General features: G+C 32.8%; 2 protein-coding genes and 1 non-coding gene across 3 annotated transcripts in view; 1 reads left to right on the top strand and 2 right to left on the bottom strand.

The window, feature by feature from the left end:
- LOC124543705 overlaps positions 1-22,398 on the top strand; it is a 112,546-nt gene that overhangs the window by 33,179 nt on the left and 56,969 nt on the right. The gene's annotated exons all lie outside the window — the stretch shown is intronic.
- On the bottom strand, positions 2,797-2,868 carry Trnaq-cug. Its single transcript has one exon. It is a non-coding gene; the product is annotated as a tRNA-Gln (tRNA).
- Positions 4,596-22,396, bottom strand: LOC124543706 (aminoacylase-1-like). Its single transcript, XM_047121978.1, has 9 exons — positions 22,258-22,396; positions 16,513-16,682; positions 14,867-15,035; positions 13,923-14,069; positions 11,507-11,577; positions 9,680-9,796; positions 9,186-9,281; positions 8,565-8,698; positions 4,596-5,925 (listed from the first exon to the last, which is right to left on the bottom strand). The coding sequence occupies exons 1-9, from the start codon at positions 22,340-22,342 to the stop codon at positions 5,721-5,723; spliced, it is 1,194 nt and encodes a 397-aa protein (XP_046977934.1). The 5' UTR covers positions 22,343-22,396; the 3' UTR covers positions 4,596-5,720.

Raw genomic sequence — 22,398 nt, 5'->3', positions numbered from 1 at the left:
TTCAAGATCGTACTATTAGTTAAATTTTGGAAGGGGAGAGATATAAAATTCCAATTATTGGTATTTAATGTGATTTCTGGCGCTGCGCCGGCCGCTGCCGCGGCACGCTCGCTTCGCTCGCTCGGCTTGCGCAGCGTTTGGTCATAAAATCTAACCTAACCTAACCTATCCTTAACTACTATAACTATCTACTATTTTTGTTGCCGGAATGGCTTCGCCACTCCTGTAACCCCTCACAGCTGTTAATCTTGGGTGAAAAATAGAAAAAACAATAGGTATATTTTAGAAATTTATAAAAACCATTTATCTGTATATATACTTGACTACATTTAATAATGCGATAAATGGATCTTTTTTATATTTTATGTTATATTGTATTCTATTATCATGTTCGTAAAATCTTCTGGGTGATTATTATTTTCTTTACAAAAGAATCACTACACTACAAAATTAAATTAAATTTTTACACTTTTATTTTTACTATAAATTAATATAGTATTTGTTAAAATATAATACAGAAAAAAGATAACAAACATAAAAATAATGATTTAATGTTAATTATAATGTAAAATATCGATCCGTTACACGTAACTTTAAACGCACATTAAAAAAAAACTATGGGTTTCCGCGGGTTGGGAGTGGTAAATTTCGAGAGAGGGGAACAAACCCTTTAAGAAACAACCCCTACTATCAACAAATTCGGGATGCGAATTTCTAATGCCGACCCGTCGGTTATGTAGTGCTATATCATAAATATAACTGGCATGTTTATAACATTTGGCATGATTATAAATCAGCAGTATAAAATAATAAATATAGAAAATCACATGCAATAAATATTTAATACAAAATTATTTTTTAAATTATTATTTGACATAATTGGAAAAATATTTTTTTAGTATATGTACTTATTTATTTTTGCAGTGTTTTTTTTTGATTTTTTTATGATATGAAGCTAGAAATTTTTTCCCTCAAGTAATATTATGATAAGCTATCTATGCGAGCGTTAAATTTGGATTATACAAATATACATGTCTGTGTCTAGCAGCTGGCAATTCTGGTTGACGTTTATGGTTACTGCCCCGCTTCGTAGCGACTAATTATATAAATATATTTAAATGCAAATATAATTATTTAAATGTCGAATAGTCGAATACTTTCATATTTTAACTTTGACATTTAAGAATGTACATGAAAAGTAAAGTAACAGTCTGTAAAATTCACATGCAGGCAAATAGTTTTAATTTTAGAATGGGTTGATGAAAACATCCGTGAAATAAGATGATTACAAACAGAAATGAACCCCATAAAACTAAATGGTTCAGATCTGGGGAACCGAATTTGAATTCACATTTCAGTTAAGATTTATCTATGTTGATTACTCATATGGTTGTTTGTGATTATTTATGACACAGGCTATAGTATTTTATTAAATTTTACTAAGAATTAAGAATTGGCTTCATGTGATGATTTTGATGTAATTATTAGTTGTTGTAAAATTAAAAATGGTGTAAAGCAAAAGTCCAACATTATATCATTGTATTTGAAGTCTTGTGCAACTACTTAACTAGACAATTTGCCGGCACAGCACGTTCTAAATATTTCCAGGCATTGCGGGCAACGTTTTCCTCGTGATTTAAAAAGAATCGTACAACAGCCGAATAACTCCGCAATGCCGTAAAATATTGATAACCCGCGCAAACTCAAATTCCGGATACATTACCGAAACTTCGTTATTTCTCCCGCGGGTCTTATTTTTTATTTCAGGAACACAGGTGAACAATATTGCTATTTGCCTGATGATGTATCCCCTACGTCATTAGTATTATACGACAGAGTACTGTGTGCACATTAATACACATTACTAACACTATCTATGTATGTATCTTTGCTGTTACGGTTATGTTTTTTATTCTTATATAATATCATGTTACGTGTAAGAATATTTCTGATTATAAATAAATAGAGTACTTACGTATTAATGCCACACTAGCAAAATATTTCCTTGTTATTTCATTTTTTATATTACGTTGGTGGGCGAGTAGATAGGACATCTTATTGACGTTGTCAATTAAAAATTAAATACTTATGATTTGTTAATAGATTATAATACATTTACGTCAATTCATGTTATTTGTTTGATGTATTCTCGAACAAATAGGCCACTTGATGGTAAGTGGTCTTCATCACACGTAGATAATGGCGCTGTAAGAAATATTAACCGTTCCTTACACAATGCACAATGCACCACCACCCATAGGAACTAAGACATTGTATCACTTTACCGTTCTTTATCGTTACACTTGGTTCAATCACGTTTCAAAGCGGAACACATACTGGGTAGTGTTATTTGGGGCTGGAATATATCATGAGTGGATCTACCCAGATGAGCTAGTTTAAAACCTTAACACCAGATATGAGGGTATATATGATAATTCCAAAGTACTAAACTTGAAATTAATCTTGAGTATTTAATATCCAATTTTATTTATTTGAATTGATTTATATGATACACTTAGATACGTGATTTTATACAGCAAGTGTACTAACAATAGCTGGATCGTGTTCAAAGTTCAAGGAGGCACGTTTTGCATTACGTAGTCTTTCTTGCTTCCACTGTGAATCACATTCTTGACATGAAATGTATCTTTAATTATAAAGGTTAATTTTATGTATTCAAACATACTTTCTAACTAACATTACATTTAGATTAAAAATTAAAAAAAAAATGTTATTAAATATATATAACAATATTTAATTAATAAATATATTTTTTTTTTCAATTAACAAAACGTTAGGTTCCACCGAGATTTGAACTCGGATCGCTGGATTCAGAGTCCAGAGTGCTAACCATTACACCATGGAACCCACAACGGTTTGCTTGAAAATTAAATACACAATCGTTAAACCTGTTAATATAGATTTTCTAGTGAGTCTTGAAATCTATTTTCTCTAATAATTTTAAAAAACAGATTGTATTTTTATTCTTTAATAAAACGAATAACATAATTTCCAATTGAATGTTCCTGTTTATACATACATATGTGTAAACATTTTATCGTGTTGGGAGAAAGACGGTTCTATGCATAAATTTATTTAGGTATTTAAATACATAGTTACTAAAACGTTTACTTAAAGGTAACTTAGATATAGTGCAAAAAAAGTGGCTGACCTGACGTTTACTACATTTGAGGGTAGTTTATTATTAAATTTTGCTCTTATAAATGAGCTTCTGAATGACGGACTGACTTACCTTTATTGGTCTTAGAATTCTGATTATTTTGGATAATACGTGTTAAAAAATTGTATTAAAAAATCCATACAATTTTTTGTTCGGAGCTTTTCGGATAAATTACAATCATTATAATTATATAATTGCTTAATGTATTAGACGTGGAAGTTATGTTATTTATATATCTAGATAGTCAAACTACAAAATATCTAAAAAAATTCACCTACTTTATTGTCTAAGTGTGAGTGATAGGCTATATACGCCTGACACTCGCACACACGCTTGGTAACATTTTACAAAACTAGTGGGTGTGTATTTAGTGGCCAAGAGTTGCCACAATATTTTCCGACTCGTTATCATCTTTGACACAATAATCAAAGATTAAAATGTGAGTAACTAGAATCATTTATACTAATTCGCTTTGTACAAATTGAAGGTTACCTAATTTCGTTTTAGCTTCCCCAATTCTCGATCGGATATATCAGATGTGGTTTTACCAAAGCAACGTAGATTGGCGTATCGCAATTTAGAATGTATTCACGGGACGTTGTTACGAAGTGAGCCGAGTGGTGCCGAGAGCGCACTCGTAGTTTTTATTTGTCCGATGTGAGTGTTCCTTCGCAAAGAGCTGTTCATTGTTTAGTCGTATATTTTTCATTATATTTTTTTTGGTGTAAGTACTTCAGAGTATTAAGATGTTATTTTAAGGTCAAGTATCCTTCTAGGATTCTTTTATTTACAGGTTTTGAATATAAGATGTGTTCGCGATTTTATTTGTATTGAAACCTCAAGAGTGTATATTTTTTGAGCTTGTATTATTCCAAGTCAAATCAAAATCCTATTGAACATTTACACAGTACATTTACTCATTGATTGTCAAATTAAACACTGCTACGCTTTATAACTAATACGCTTATTAAGCGAATGCATCATTATTAGTAATATTTATCAATATTCTACTTATTTCAGGTAACTATTCAGGCTGCAGTTCAGCTTTGGTCAGTATAACCTTGCCTTATATCGCTATTGCGTCACCAACATTAGGTATGAAGGTATATGCCCCTTGTGCCTCATGTTACACTGCTTTACTGACCCTTCAAACTAGATCACAACCATACTGAGTATTGCTGCTTGACGACGGTAGGTGGCACCTACAAAGCCCTACCACCAAGAAAAATTATTTAAAATCTACTATTTGGTGTAGTAGATAAACATTTTTTTAGGCCTATAATGAATATAAAAATGAAGAGGTCTTTTCCAATTGGTTGACTTTATTTAGAGGATGTATACACACTGAAGTTAAAATAAACTACGTTAAATAGTATCTGGGTTGGAAAACAAATATTAAATGAAACAAAAAGTGCATTATATGTATATTTTATTAATGAAATAATGGTAGGTATATACAAATATGTTTTCAATACATACGACTGAAAGTCCGATGTATATACCCTTATACATGAACATCATAAATAAATCTGGCAAATAACTTAAAATTTCTAGAATCATTCGAACAAAAAAATAAACGGTGAAACATGTTTTTTCGACTATTTATGGTCTAAAACTCTATACTTCTTTGTTTTGCACGTATTAAGAATGCTTATAGTTAATTCTTATATGGATTACCAAATATTGAATAATATTCGTAGGACTCTAAATTAATAAATCCTCCTGGCGCTAGGTACGCTTCTATAATAAAAATAATCATGGTGATTAATAATTTTCAATTTTATTAAAAAAATCATTTACGTATAAGACATATCACTCACTATAAAAATCACAAAAATGGTGGACATCGTTTAATTTCCTATACAATAAATATAAATTGATTTATTGCACTATCAAGTATTTAATCGAAATACAATATGCAATGAAATCGTGAAAAAGGAGACTTTTATGGGTCTTTTTAGTGGATTCGAAGCAGTGATATCATTACGTTTCATCGAAAGAGTCGCAAGTCGTTTCCTGAATGCATGATTTATCCATGGAAAATGTAAACTAAAAGGTCGTTTCATTACCGACGAATCATTCTTTACCTGTTTTAAAGTAGAAATACAAAAATCGATGAAAGTATATAAACCAAAATTATTATTGTAATATGATTCTATTATTAACTTTACTGTACGCAATGATGTTGTAGTAAACAGATATGTTATTAACGCGCAAAAAGTGAAGACTAGAAAACGTCCTAATTGGGACGTCTGCCTTTAGTCGTTTTACGTAGTAATACGTAATAATACATCATAATTACGTAGTAATACGTTTTGCTTAATTAAAACATCTAGTTATCCCTTTTACTTAGTGTTTTTATCAAGCTATCATTTTTACTTTTAACGAAATGTAAAAATAAACTAAAATAAACGGACCCCGGCGCGGAATATTTTTTTCAGTTGTTTAGTACGGATATAACATATCTGTTTATTAGAATATCATTGACTGTACGTGAATATGACTGTGGATTTGCGTTAAAAGTGATTCAGTATGAAAGTTAAGCGTTAGCGATAGCAGGCACGACGGCCTCGTAGACGGCGATGCCCTCTACGAAGGCGGCGGCGGGCAGGCTTTCGTTGTGCTCGTGCAGCGCGGGGCGCGCGCGGCGCAGCGGCGACACGCCGAGCGCGGGCACGCCCTGCGCGCGCACGTAGCGGGAGTCCGTGCCGCCCGGGAACGTGCGGACTTTGAGCGGAATGTTGCTGAAAACGTTTGCTCGAATATAATAAACAACTAATCACTATCACATAATATGTACATTATAAAAACAAAGTCCTTCGACCGCGTCTGTCTGTCTGTATGTTCGCGATAAACTCCCAAACTATATAACGGATTTTCATGCGGTTTTCTGATTGACTATGGGATTCATAAGGAAGGTTTAATTATATAATTTATAAGGTTTGTGCGTAAATAAGTTGAAATAAAACGGCAATTGTTAAACATGTTGGAAAAAAGTAATAAAAAATATACTATTTAAAGCCTTCCGGCTTCGCACGGGTGGACAAAGTTTTGGGCCTCTAGTAATATATATAAAAAAAAGATTTATATGGATAGTTTATAACAAATCTGTAAAATAAGTAAACGACAATAAATAAAGTTTGTCACTTTGTACTCTTATTGCTAGAATTATTCGTAAAAATATTTTGGAACAATAAAGTATATACATTATTTATAGTTGACGTGGTACACGGCGGTGAATTAAAACGTCGTGAGGAAAGTTTCATGTGTCGGATAAAATTCTGCCTCAAGTACATATCCATTAACTCGCAGTCGAGTCGCGAGCTCCTTAGCCGCAGCTTAGTGCAATACGGTCTCAACTTCTTCTTAAGGAGTACAATTTCTTACCCAGCTGCGAGAAATTTACCGCCCGTTTCTAGTTGTATAGGACTTGGTCGTCGTTATAAGACTTATCAAATCAAATCAAAATAAACTTTATTCAAGTAGGCTCTTACAAGCACTTTTAAATCGTCATTTTACAAGCAAGTGAAGCTACCACCCGTTCGGAAAGTAGATTCTACCGAGAAGAACCGGCAAGAAACCCAGTAGTTACTCTTTTTTAACAATTAAAAATACAAAGTCATGTTAGTTAAATATAATTATTTAAATTAATATATCCTGCGTGGAAGTCAACAGATATTAGCTCCACACTTTTTTATCATCTATAAAATCTTGTATCGATTAATATGCTTTTTCTACCGATGTATTTTTTACAAACGATTTGAATTTACTAAACGGCAAAGTTAAAAATGTCTATAAGTCTAATTATCCACTAATTCCAACATACATCCAAAAAATACACTAAAACCTACTGTTATTATATTTGGGTCACCATAATACATCGTTTTATGATATACAGTGTGTAATATTGCTGCTTGCTTGAAATAACAAAAAAGATATATTCTCGCTATTAAGGGTATACTAAAATATTGTTTAGGGCAACGTGCAAACTCATTAGCTTAAATAACGCAGATTGCATTAGTTGATAATTAATGTAATAGAACGCGCTCGACGCTGGACCCAAATTACTTAAAGATCAAAGGAACTAGAAAACTTTAGGTGCTATGCTGTTATTATTTAATAAAAAGGCGGTGTTAATGTATCGTGATTGTGTTGTTTATTTATTACTTAACCCGAGGCTTTACCCCTGAGAAAGTTTCAAAAGTTTACTTATAATTTTGCCTTCTGAAACTTGATGAAATAAAAAAACGAACTATAAGCCTATTTACTTTTCCGGAACTCAAACGATCTCTATAAAATAGTCATCTAAATCGGTTCAGCGATTTGAATGTGAAAGGTACCTTTACATTTATACTATTTTTTGTATTTTACTTGTTTACCTATATTACGCATATCTGCTTTGTCTAGTATAACAGACGTCGTCTGTCAACATACATTGCTTTCCTTCGAGAATAAATAAAAATAAAAGCGTCGGCAATACAAGACAAATATATCCTGACTTTTAGACTAAATAAAGTGGAACGTAAAATGTGTTACGTTTAATTAAAACCAAGTGTCAAAGGTGTTTTAACGAAAGGTAAAATTTCATCAAAGGTAATATTTCATGTTGCATTAAATTGGATTTAAAAATCTAAATATTTTTATAAATACTTTTATATAGGAAGACCTTAATATCCAGGATATATTTATGATTTATGTATCTTTGTAAACGTTACTGCCCATTTTGGTAAGCGAAAAATCCAATGTTTCTTTGAACTCTATAAAGTTAAGGATGATAGACATGAAACCGTTCAAAGTCTATTGCTGTATTGACCGAATCTACGATAACATGAATAATATAGTTTCATTAAATCCTTTGTTCGAACCATCTTATCTTCTGAATAAGTTCTGCTTAGTTTTGTGCTAATATTTTAGGTATTTATATTATGTAAACGTCAAGAACATAATTTATAGGTACGAGTTGGGTTTTGTTTGTCATTTAATACCTTCAGTGAGGCTTATAATAGGCGAAGATATTAAAATATTCGCTGAAATGACAAAGGAATTAATAATACAATTGAATTAATTGAAATAAACGTTTTATGTAAATAGATCGAAAATTTTGGTTTCAAATTCGGGCAAGCGATACTGGGCATTTATGTGCTTAATTTGTGTTTATAATTTATTATATTGCTTAGCGATGAATATTGACTGAAAATCTAGCTTCAAATCTTCTCCTCGATTGGGTCGTAGGCATTTGTATATCCTTAGATGCTTATCTATAGGTTACTTTCGATGAAAATAATATATAAAAAATAGGTAAATATAATAATAAATAAAGATACGTATGTGTGATTGGAATAAAATATAAACAAACAAAATGATGAGGTAAATATCTACTCACAGTTGATCAATAGCAGCCTTAAATGCGACCCAGAACGCGTTAGTTTCGTCCACACGTGTGGGTGGAACATAGTTATCTTTCTGTTCAAACTCATAAGTCACATCCTTGCCAGCTTCCTTGCACCATTGTTTTATCTGCGACCAGTAAATAACAGTTATTCTACCGCAAAACCGGAATACTTTCTATGGTTCAGTTGCATTTGAAAAAATATCCATTTATTTAACTACAAGAAAACCTTTTTTTATTGTATAGATTGACGGATGAGGACACTTAATGATAAGTAGACCACCGCCCATACAATTGTGCTGTAAGAAATATCACATCGCCGAAGCGCCACCAGCATTGGAAAAGAAATTGGCAGTAGACAGTTTTGATACTACCTACCCAAACGGGCTTGCACAGATCCCTACCAACAAGTTAAATGTGTCTGTATTAAAATTGAAGTAAATTATTTTTAATGCATAAATACTTATTTTCCCAGCAGTAGACTCATTCCGCTAGAAAAAGTCGAAACTTTGCAGAACGCGAGATATTAACGTTATAAGAAAAATCTCTGGTACTTATCAGACTTAACACTCTTACAATGTATTGTATATTACTGGTTCATTATGCGTTTCTTACCATATTTTCGAAGTCGACCAAATTAACGGACAAAGCCAAACGGATGTCGAAACTTGCTGTCATTTTTTCTGGAATCACATTATTCTGAATACCACCCTGGAGAAATAAAAAAGGTATTCATGTGTTTTTTAATACTTTTTAGTTTCAAAAGTCATTATAATTACGAAATTAAAGTTAATAATACAATGTTTCATTTGAAATGCCCTAGTGCCTGGCACTGAATACTTAAAAAAAAAAAACGATCCAACACTTCCAAGTTCAAAGTTAACCTGAATGTAGTGTTTGACACATGTCGTCAATAAAAAAAGAAACTGCGTAAAGTAAGTTTTGTTTTTAAGTGGGTTCAATTTCAAGTGAATTCGTAATTTTTCGCCATGACTTAAATTTAGTATAAAGATGTCTTAAATATAATTTTATATAAAATATATATTAATTGAATAAGAAATAAAAAATTATAAATTTGAATGAATTAGTAATTAATTCGTATCACTTACATTTATCATCGTCAAATTTACAGAAGTGACATCGCCAATAGTCAGTTCGGGGTTACTTTCCAGTTTCTTCTTAGATTCTTGACGGAGGTCCATAAACTTGTCGATTATGTATCGCATCTAAAATAAACAAAATTAATAATTATAAATAAAATATTTTATAAATATATTAGTGTAAAATAAAAAAGGATGATGAAGGAGAACTGTCTCGTTAAATACTTATACAATAACTTCTAGATCAAATGTTATATGACGTAACATTTTCTCTCTGCCATCTTGCTAATTTTCAAACAGGCGTTTAAAATTTAAGCTTTTCTTACATTCCTGGTAAATGTATATAATATAAATGCGAAATAATATAAAATAATAATTCGCTATTTTAAAATACACACTTATGTGTATATTAATGCTGAAATGTTACATTCAAAAAATCAACATTTGTAGAAAAATATAAAACTCTGCTCTGTTGAAATTTCCCACTAGACCGAGTTGTTTAAATAGAGTTCGTTTCCAAATTGTCTTTTTACCTTTAACGCGATTTGCCACACGATTACACGTTACAGAGACGAGGTAACTTAATCTGCTAACTATTTCGTCCAGGGTTAAATAATAGAAAGAAATTTAATTAAAATAATCAATACAGATAATTTATTGTAAGGATTTGTGCGATCTTGTCGGGGCATATATCTCTAAGTTACACTGGCTCACTGACCCTTCAAACCGGAACACATCAATACTAAAAGTTGCTGCTTGGTGACAGAATATATGATGGGTGGGTGTTTCTAACAGGTGGGCTAGCCCAAATTCTTATATGGAAAGAATAAAATTCTGGAAGAAAATTAGAGTGATTTCCAGGTGACAGCAGAAATTTATTATCGCTATAATGCAAATGAAATCAATAACAATCCTGAATGAACTCGCTCCGATGTACTATTTGTCACTTGATTAAACATAACAATAGCGTATAAAGTAGTCCAATGTTACACAAACTTATCTCGCGGGACAAACGGCGCTTGGAACATTGCCAGTCGTTTAATTAAATCGATTTATAATTTGCAAACAATATTCTTAGTGATAATATTATTCGCTGACGCATTTTATGTTTTAGTACTTCGAGAGAGATAGAAGATAAACTTCTAGGTTATAAAATTGTAATTTTATAATAATTTTGATTTTACTGTAACAAATGAACTTTTGGACATTGGCCACAATCTTGTTGAGCGACGAAAACCACGTTAAGTAGTAGGATTCACTTGTCAGGGAAATTATAGTAATATTTTAATTGTAGAAATAATCCCAATCCAAAGAGTGTTTATCTGCTAGAATAATGTGAATATTATGCGTATTAGAGTTTGAGATGCAATTTCTTTATAAACTATGTTCTGAATCGTGTAACAGGAAACGAACAAACTAATTTGTTGTTTAATATTGTTACTATACTGTCCTTTTACTAAAGCAAAACAAACAGATACAATATATATTTATATGAATACAAACTTGAAATTTGGGCAATTAAGTTCCTGATAGGTATAAGACATCCACTAAGAAAGGATTTTTTTAAACGTCTTTCCTAAATGGGAAAAACGGGGGTAGGAAGTTTTTGCTTTATAAATTTATTTGGGTAAAGCCACATCTAGTTCTTTATAAGATTGTTTAGATAAATGTTCCATTAAACTGAACTTAACTAAAAGTAAGCCACCTACGTAAATTTGATTATGGATAGAGAATTCTTGTTTTTTCGTACAATAGTACCAGCACATGCGTACAATACCGTTAAAAATAACTTCACCAAACGTAATAGTCTTAAATATACTAATAAAATAACCTGACCTTTTCGCCGCAGTTGTCCGGAAGCAAAAGGGAGCCATGACCGGATTTACCCGGACATATTACTCTCAAATCTGGAGAAAAAAATAAACACATTTGAAAAAATTATCATTTTGTGGAAACCGCACTTATTTTTTACATATATTTTGACAAGCGTATAATTTGGAAACGGTTTGGGGCGCAATACACAGAGCTTTGTACATATTTGAAGGAACAGACAGACAATATATAAGATATTAATGGATTAGGACTTTAAGGTATACAAAAAAAAATAAGGTATAGAAAGCTAGAAATCCCTAAGCCTTGTTTTTAAGCCCCATTATATTATTATTGGAATTTCACCAAGAAATTTAGAAGCAGCTCGGAATCTAAAAAGTCTATGTTAAACATACACTTCCCTGCCCCGAAAGCACCTTAAATCGTTGGACCTGCGCCTGAACTCGATCTGTTGAATAAGCCTCCTAACGGATTACGTATTTGCACACACTCTTGGGTTCTATGACATGTTCCGAACAATTGACCAGTCTCTTCTGAGAATAGTTATGGTTCAAGTCGTCCACTACTTCAAGTATTAATTAATTTGACAGAAGACAAAATTGTTACTGGTTTTCGTGAACACTATGTACATATATATCATTACGGAATTCTTACTTTACGTTTTAATTTTGTCTATATTTGCTGACTCGATATTAACTAACCTTTCCTTGGGCTACTTCCTTAAAAACATAATATTTCGTGTAATTATAGTAGCGAAAACTTTTATAATGCATTAAAGCTTTGCCGATAGATATTTTCTTTGAAAAGTATTGAAAGGTTTTCTTTAACGGTAAAATGTTCTTTGTGATTGAGTCAAGATTATAAATTAATATCATGCTAATGGATTTCTTAAACCTTACCTTCAGGTTGCTTATAATGTACCTAGTACCTATACATGTTATACATGTATTTATATATACTGTGTATGTAAGCTAGCAAAAAATGATATTACAAAGTCATTGAAATTTGTTATCAACTTAATTTCAAACCATTACGCTACCATTTGTTAATACATTTAATTGGAATACATTTATGAATAGTCAGTTTTACTCATTGGCGCTGGCAAGATCAGATATGTAAATCAGAAGCCGCCATACAATGTTAACGCGCTAAAAACCGGGCAACTTTATTTTTGAACGTGTCTAATTAACTTTTATCGTTAATTGCAAAGAGTTCTGAACAAATATGAATTTGTGTTAAAGTTTAAGTGTTTTATAATTTATTTTCAGTATGACAACCAGCAGTAGATACAATGTCACATCAAAATAAATAAAAATACATTTAAAAAAACAATTTTTGGATTATCAGTATACATCTCCCCGCTAATTTTCGTGGCAATCGGTCAGAAACGGTGGAGAACGAGTCAGGACAGACAGACGGACAGACATGACGAAACTATAAGGGTAGTCCTAGTAGACTACGGAACCCTAATTATCTTGGCAAATTTTACACTTTTTTCTGGTAGTCTCACCAAACATATCTCATAGCATATCACATCATTTAAATATGAATGTTTATTTAACATTTAATTTTTAATAAATAAAATTTAAATATAACCGGATAATTGTAAAACAAAAACATTTTTATAAGGCTTGTTATTTCATGTCTCTTGCCTATACTTACATTTATTCAGTCAGGGCTTACGTTAGGCATGTTATGGTTATGTAATTTCAGAGCTGGATATTGATACGGATATGTCAATAAAATTTTACCGGATTCAGATACGGCTACGGAAACAAAATCATTTCGATTGTTTTGGATAGTTTTTATGACTAACTAATAAATTTATAAGAAAATATAAATTTAAATTTGACTTTATATTTGCCTATTATTTGGTATTAGGTACCTACTCTCTTTACGTTAAAGACTAGGCAAATATAATGTTATAATCATTTTATATCATTATATAAAACTGTTTATACCAGTTTATTTTAAGGTTTAGAATACATTTTTATTTCGGATATCCTTTTGTTTCGATTATAGTCTGTGTCTGTTATATTATTGCTTACCTCTTCAAACACTCATCCGATTTTATACGGTTTTTATTACGGGTGGTAAATGACGAAGATATGTGCATATATTTTGTAAAGTATAAAATAGCCGAACTCTTTTCGTATACTTACTTACTTAACGTTTACCAAACCTAACGAGAAATATACCTGAAGTGGGAATGGGTCAATAGTTTAAATGTAAAGTATATTTGTATAATACTCAAAATAAATGTATACGGATATATACTCACTATGCAGTCCAAGCGTAGTTCAACTTATCTCGTAATCATTAGAAGCATTTCAATATTCCAAGATGTAATGGCTTCAACTTTAAAGGGGCATTTGAATGAATAATAACTTTGAGTATGAGGGGATGTGTTGTTAAAACTCACGCCAAATGCTTCTTTCCCCGTTGTAAACCACGAAGTAGTCTTCAGGACTGGTCAGACCTTCGTCGAGCGCGAAGCCAACGTTCAACTTTTTAAAGTGTTCCGTTTTCACAAATGCCCCCAACCCCTCCGCACCGCCGACTTCTTCGTCTACAGAGAATAACGAATCATTAACAACTAACAAACAATATAAATCGCTTGTATAACTTAAAAGTGTAAATTTAACTTAAAAAATGCAAGAATTAAAAAAATATTTTTTGTAAAATAATTTAAATTCAAAGCTAAGTGCGGAGTAGAAGTTGTTTAAGAGGGAACTGACTACCGAGCTTTGCCAACTTCTCAGTAGAATCAACATTTCCAATACTAATAGTTTTGCACAAAGTTAAAGTGAGCGATAAAAATATAAGAATAATATGTTTTCCATTTATTCACGTTTATTTTGACGTTTACTTTTACTATGAAACTAATTATTTTGATTCTTTTGATGAGATAAGATTTATTAATTATTAAAATAAAATAATGATGAATAAAAACAATTTATATTCAAAAATTTTTTACATAATTATCTTGAAATGGTTATTTAACATTATATATTCATGACACTTTCATAAAATCATTTTGAATCGTCATGTTAAAATGTTGAATTAAATGTAAAATTTGGAAAGTAGATTCTACCGACAAGAACATATAAGGACCTGAGTAGGTACTCTTTGCCAGCATTTTGGTGGCGCATTGGCGATGTAACCAATGGTTAATATTTCTTATAGCGCCATTGGGTGGTGGTGACCACTTATCATCAAGCCCACTGGTTAGTCAACATATGACTTAAAACAACTTACACACACTTTTTCTTCTAGTACAGGCCAAATAGTTTTATGAATATTAATAAAGAAAAAAATGATTAAGCGGTGAATAGTAAATAAGAAAAGTTATTGTAAGTTGCTTACCGGGAACAAAACTTAGATGAACAGTTCTCTTCAACTTGATACCGTTGCTTTTGAGACGTCTTATGGCTTCAATGTATTGAATTCCGACAGACTTCATGTCTTGGACGCCTCGCGCGTAAATTACGTCATCAACCAGACGGGCCTCAAATGGCGGATATGTCCAACTTTTCTGGTTATAAATTTATAACACATTTATTAAGTTCATATTAAAACATATAGAGTCATAGAGAGTCGAGATGGCCCAGTGGTTAGAACGCGTGCATCTTCAATTCAAACCCAGGCAAGCACCGCTATTTCATGTGCTTAATTTGTCTTTATAATTCATCTCGTGCTCAGCGGTGAAGGAAAACATCGTGAGGAAACCTGTATGTGACAAATTTTATAGAAATTCTGCCACATGTGTATTCCACCAACCCTCCTTTGTAACAGCGTGGTGGAATATGTTCCAAAACCTTCTCCTCAAAGGGAGAGGAGGCCTTTAGCCCAGCAGTGGGAATTTACAGGCTGTTGTTGTTAAAACATATATAAAAATTACAGGTTGTCACTTAAGTTAAGTATTTTAAACATAGGGCAGAAATAATGAAGAGAAAAAATATCGGGAAAAACATAACTTGCTTTTTGTTTCAATAAATGTAAATTTTTATTTTTGTTATAATCTCACGTTTGATCAAACTGTTTCAAAACGACTGATGCACAGCAGGATACATGACGGAGTAATTTTAATTTATATGAATAATATTTTATGTGTTTTTTTGCTAGAAAATACTGGAATGTAAAAGACGGTTCAATGACTTACTAATTATTATTCGGTCATATAATTTACACAATGACTTGAAGTTTATCTACAAGGGAATCTTTGATTCGTAATGAGAAGAAGCAAAAATAAATATGTTTTAAAAATCATAAGTAAATTCAGTTCCTTTAAATCTATCACAGCTGAGAAAACTCTTCATTTATTTTGTGCTTAAAGATAATTTATATTATTTATACTTGGTGGTATTGGGGCTTTTTACTCTTTGTGCAAACCGATATAGGAGGGTAGCACACAGACTCATATATTCTACCGCTTGATATGTAGTATCTTTATATTTCGGTTTAATGGGTAAGTGAGCCAAAATAACTAGAGGAACAAATGACATAACATCTTAGTACCAAAGTTTGGTAGTGCATGGGTTGTGTGAAGATTCATATTTGACCAGTTACCATCATGTAGCCATCCTCCAACCGTTGAGATAAAAATAACTCCACGCAGCTTCGGTGTTATACAAGTGTGGTAGCAGGTAGAATTGACGATACAATTATGCTGATAATGTTTATTTTCTTTGAAATATAACGGTAATTTACGAAAATTAAAAATTTGTGCCGTACAATAATGGGATCTGGATTTTTGTAAAAGCCTATAACTAACAATTTGATTAAAAAATCTTTACTAATATTACTTATAAATGTGAAAGTAACTCTGTCCCTCTTTTACTACTAAACCAAGAAACTGAATTTGATAAAATTTGTTATGAAGCAAACTTTAATTCCAGGGAGGGACATAGGCTGTTTCTTGCCGAATACGTGACAACCAACCCCGAAAACGAGAACGAAGCCGCAGGCAAAAACTAGTATATTATTTAAGTTAAAAAAATTTATGAACATACCTCGAAAACCGGAACAACATCCATGTGTGAGTTGAGAAGGATGCTCGGCAGGTTAGGTTCCAAGCCTTCCCAGGTCATTACGAGTATTGGTTTCTTTGGTATAACTTCGTAGACAGTGGCAGGAAGGTTCAAACTCGTCGCTTGACGTTTAAGATAGGCGATGCACTCATCTATTAGCAAAGTGTATCAATTAAACAATAACAGTCTGTAAAATTCTCACCGCTGTTCTAAGGCATCTTCTCCCTTTGAGAAGAAAGTTTGGAACAACATGGTGTTCCAATGCGGTTTGATAGAATACATATGTGGTAGAATTTTAATGCAATTAGACGCATACACGTTTCCTCATTATGTTTTCCTTCAACGTCGAGCACGAGATGAATTATAAACACAAATTAAGCACATGAATATTAAGCGGTGCATGCGATGAACCCGCAATCATCGGTTAAGATGCACGCGTTCTAAACACTGGGCCACCTCGGCTCTTTTAAACTATGTCTACTTAAATATAATCTGTACAAGATTATTTACTGACTATACCCTTTTCATATGCATTTAATAGCGGCTAATCGCCTCATTCACTATTAATTAGATAAATAGAAAGTGAAAAAAATCTTAGTTGAAATAATTATTAGTCTATAATTATCGACGGACGATTTCGCTTTGATTGCTAATATAGCCAATAATGTAAATGTTCAGTTTTTTTACGCGATTGACACACAATACAAGATAAAAAAAAACATCAGATCTATGTATGTTCCTATAATAATGTATTTATGAACATTTTCACAAATTACGAAACTTATCCTTCATAAGAAGAAACTGAAAGTGGTTACTGAAGGGATGACCACATGTTAATTGTGTTTTTTAAATGTTTAAATCAAATCATGATTAACTTTTGCGATGTCATTCAATCTTCTTCTTGGAAACTATAAAAATACCGTACTTGGCCATCACAAACCCTGGATAATTTATGAAACTACTCACTCTAAACTAAAGCCTACCAACCAAGTTCAAGGTATCTGGCAAAGCAAAGTTAATAAACATAAGAATGTGCTAGATGACATAAATTATACGATATATTTTGTATATGCCAGTAGGTAATCAATGACGACGAAAAAGCAGCAGGTTATGAGTTTGTAATTCATAACTGATATGCTCAACCTGCGACTTTAATACACAAATCGTGACTACCATTTTTATCTCCTCCGATATTAAGAAGTAGTATATACCTTGCCCTGGGATACAAACCTTCACCACACCAAATTTCATCATAATCAGTTTAGCGTTTTAAAAATCAGAGTCGAGATGGCCCTGTGGTTAGAACGCGTGCATCTTAACCGATGATTGCGGGTTCAAACCCAGGTAAGCACCGCTGATTCATGTGCTTAATTTGTCTTTATAATTCATCTCGTGCTCAGCGGTGAAGGAAAACATCGTGAGGAAACCTGCATGTGACACATTTCGTAGAAATTCTGCCACATGTGTATTCCACCAACCCGCATTGGAACAGCGTGGTGGAATATGTTCCAAACCTTCCCCTCAAAGGGAGAGGAGGCCTTTTTCCCAGCAGTGAGAATTGCAGGCTGTTGTTGTTTGTTGTTGTTGTTTTAAAAATGAATAGGTAACAGACAGAATTACGTTTTCATTTATAATAGTAGTATCGATGTTTGTTATAAAAATAAACCACGAGGTCACATTCTGAAGCCTGAACATAATTTTGCTACATCACTACTTTGCATGACGGGCACAACGTTGACACGATCTAAATTTTTGATCTTTTGTCTCTTGGCGCTGGTACCAAAAAACCAAAATAAAATATCAAGCAGCTATGAGCTATATGGACCGATTAGAGACGTGTTTTTTTTTAATTTACTGTTTAGAATTTACTGAAACTGTCTTTGGCTGGAATTGAACGGGCTGCCTTCGTATTGGATCCATTTACCATAGGCATTTAACTCAATATGAATGCTTTATATTAATTCAATACATATTACCTGGTGTGCGCGGCTCAATTGAGTCTCTTAATTAACTTTTTAATTAATTTCAATGCAAAATAAGATCTTGGACCAATACTGGAAAACTGGATTCTATATTATTATCATACATAATGTATGAATGCGTGTGATACACGAGATGATGCTTTTTTTTCAGTTATTATAATTGGAAATACATACAATGTTTTTTCCTACATCACATATAGGTATGGCATATAATCTATGGCTGTAAAACATTAAAACAATAAAAAATAATAGACATAAATATGCAAATATCCTCCCTGTAATTCTTATTCTTATCCATCATAGGAATATTTTGATTACATTAGAATATTAAGTAACACAATACTAAGAATATCTTCGGTTAATTTTTTTAGAATATATTTTGTAAAGGTTGAAAGATTTTTAAGTAATAGATACATGCAGATTGCTCTGATACCCTTCTGTCGCGTAATAAATCAGTAAGGGATGAGATGTTGTGTTCAACGGACGTGTGACACTATCTACAATTACACGGTACAAGGGGCAGAAGATAACCACGTGACTTGTTTATCAGTAACGCTCAATCCTGCAAGGCCCTATATTCTTCTTTTAAGCGCTTATATAGACAAATTAAATATTATCACAACTAATATAATACAAAGAGAGCCGAGATGGCCCAGTGGTTAGAACACGTGCATTTTAACAAATGATTTCGGATTCAAACCCAGGCAAGCACCACTATACATATGTGCTTAATTTGTGTTTATAATTCATCTCGTGCTCGGCGGTGAAGGGAAGCATCATGCATGTGTCTAATTTCATTGAAATTCTGCCATATGTGCATTCCGACCCTCATTGGAACAGCGTTGTGGAATATGTTCCAAGCCCTCTCCTTAATGGAAGAGGAGGCCATTAGCCCAGCAGTGGGACATTTACAGGCTGTTTACTTTTTTACTTTAACAACTGTAATTATTTATTTACTTAACAAAATTTAAAAATAGAATTAAAATTAACCACATTCTATTATAAACATACAGATGAAAAAGTATAGTACGAGGTCTTTATTAATAAGAAACAAAAACCCTAATCGTCACAGTGATTAGCGAATGGACAAGTTTCTTGCGATTTTAGTTATACGATGACTACGCGTGGCATAATGAATAATTAATGTCTGAGGCACATTTGATATTCAAGCCTTTATCACGTACCTCGGAACTTCTACAATCAGGTCATAATCATCCTTGATTTGTATCGGTAAATTTATTGTTCGTGTTCGTACGTTTAGTAAAGTGTGTTCTAGACATACGTTTAATTCCTCGCTTCCACTGTTTAGTGCACTGACAGTTTCGATACAAAAAGCTTTGAGTAACCATGGCATTTTTAGTGGTGGTTTTAAGCGGGCCTTCGATCAATGCATACTACAGGTAGCAAAATAAACTTTGCCAGTCATCATCCTACCATGAGACTAGTAACTACTAACTGCCAGTGGCCCGTTAAGATAGCAGCTTAGAACAGTAATTTTCTCAACATAGCCAAATATCCTGCAATCACATTCAGCTGGTGCAGTATCTTTCTATCATTGAAGTTTCAGTAACAGGAAAACTCGAAGAATATACAAGTTGTAAGAGCTTCGTCCTTTTTTGTTTTAACTTGCATAATCACCGGCGCGACACCGAAACGCCACGTTTTATAAATTTAACTAGAGAGCCGACATTTCTTTTACATATTGAACAGAAACTATGACAGCACGAGGTTCCTTAATACTCTTGCTGTTTAAGCTGCTTTAGATTTTCTTCAGCTAAAGCGTTTTCAGAGGCTGCTACGAAACTGCTTAAATGCTTAGTTGTTCATCATCATCTTCATCATCAGAAGCCCATATTTGTCTACTGCTGGACATAGGTCTCTCCAAATGCAGGCCACTTTGATATTTTTTCGGCTACTCGCTTCTGTCAGCCGTCTTGCCTGTCACTATGTCTGAGGGCGTCCTACACTACGTTTGCCGAGATTTTTAGTTGATACGAAGCAGCAAAAAAGCCCATCTTTTGCTGCTTCGTCATATATTTATCATTATGTTCGGTAAAGTATGATCATCAATAAGCTGATATTTTATCGAAAGCCGATGTTCTTGTACTCTTGTAATCTAGAAAGTATTGTTTTCTTCAAGATATTCGTGATTCCAAACGTAGAATACACGAGAGTCTATTCTACATACGCTACTAGAGATAGAATAACCTATGCGATCCGATATCTTTTTTCAAAAAACATTTTTTGCCGTGCATTGCTTCACGTGATTGTAGAGTGCGACGTGATTTCGGACGGCATACGGAACTAAGTAAGCTAAACTTGTTTCTACTTTCTTTCGTTTTTCACTGAAACTGACTGGTTTTTCTTTGCCGCTGGTTTTGCAGCAACCGCTACGAGGTATAAATATCTAAAAGGCCTGGTATTCACCGATGATCCTTAGATTAAAGCGGGTCAGTTCTTAAGAGGTCATTTCCATTACCAAATATTTTTTTCAGGATTCTAATGAAACGTTGTGACTTTATGTCTACATAAATTTGTAAAAACTACTTAATTATCTTTAAATACTTTAGAATTCATTCGACAATCTGTAAAACTAAACTTCATATAGCGGAGTATAAAATTTAAGATAAAAATGGATTCTTAAAATTTTAGCCTTTTCTTAAAACTAACGAAGAAGTTAAACTGTACTTCTTACATGATTTTGTTACTTAGTTTCCTTAACTCCATTACCTTTTGACGCTATTTTAAAAATTAAAATGAAAGAAAAATCTCCTGAAACTTACGTGAATTAGAGACGAATAATTGTGTATTATTTATGCAAACAATCGGCAAATCAAAATTCAGCATTTCCGTAACAACTACTGACATTCATTGTCATTTCCTCATGATCTGGAGCAAACGTCGCAAGGCTTGTAACGTGACACGTTATTGCGCTACCAGAATGTCATTGACTTCAATTTCGATCAAAAATTGTTCTGATTGTCGTATGATTTATGCAATAATTTGCATATATTAATCGTTATAATTTTTACGTGTTTATAAAATATTTAAGTTTAAGATAATTTAATTGCAAATTCCTTAAATACAATACAATATAACCCATACCATTTTGTATATGGAACTGCCTCTTTGGTACAAAAGTTGCGTATTCCGAAATTCTGGATTAAGTTTTTGGGGACAAAAAATATTTAATTCAATTTTTTTTGTGGTATAGGTTGTTGGACGAGCAGATGGGCCACCTGATGGTAAGTGGTCACCATCACCCATAGACAATGACGCTGTAAGAAATATTTCCTTACATCGTCAATGTGCCATCAACCTTGGGAACTATGTTGTTATGTCCCTTGTGCCTGTAGTTACACTGGCTCACTCACCCTTCAAACCGGAACACAACAATACTGAGTACTGTTATTTGGCGGTAGAATAACTCATGAGTGGGTGGTACCTACCCAGACGGGCTTGCACAAAGCCCTACCACCAAGGATAGCGTATATATGTAAGCGTAGAATTAAGTTGACTGAGTTATACTATCAAGGCAGATAGAGTTCACCTATGATTGTGATCACATTTACACGGTTATACTGCTTAGATCACTGGAATTGATCAATTGATTGGAATTGAGAAGATTGACCGTCGTGATTAAAAGACCAAATCACCCCTTTCATCTGCAAACATTTGTCTTTTATTTGCCTTCCAGACGCTTGAGGTTTTTTTGACCCAATCTATAGAGTTTATAATGACTTACCATAATTAATATTGGGATGAACTGTTCGTATCCGGAGGTACTCTTGGAGATTCTTTACTGCGGGATCGTTAGCGTAGTCTGGCATTTTAATGTATGTTAAAAAAAATATGAACAAGAATATACTTCTATTACTAGCAAATA

This window comes from Vanessa cardui, chromosome 3 (assembly GCF_905220365.1).
Source record: "Vanessa cardui chromosome 3, ilVanCard2.1, whole genome shotgun sequence".
NCBI lineage: Eukaryota > Metazoa > Arthropoda > Insecta > Lepidoptera > Nymphalidae > Vanessa > Vanessa cardui.
Note: the sequence above shows the minus strand (reverse complement) of the source record. Positions and strands in the feature narration are given on the sequence as shown.

What these genes read in the sequence shown, in the direction of transcription:
- LOC124543706 (XM_047121978.1), bottom strand. Translation starts at nt 22,342, where the DNA reads ATGCCAGACTACGCTAACGATCCCGCAGTAAAGAATCTCCAAGAGTAC. An exon ending in TAAATTTGACGATGATAAAT is followed by an intron (nt 9,282 to 9,679) that starts GTAAGTGATACG and finishes TTATTTCTCCAG; the next exon opens with GGTGGTATTCAGAATAATGT. An exon ending in TGGTCGACTTCGAAAATATG is followed by an intron (nt 8,699 to 9,185) that starts GTAAGAAACGCA and finishes TACTGGTCGCAG; the next exon opens with ATAAAACAATGGTGCAAGGA.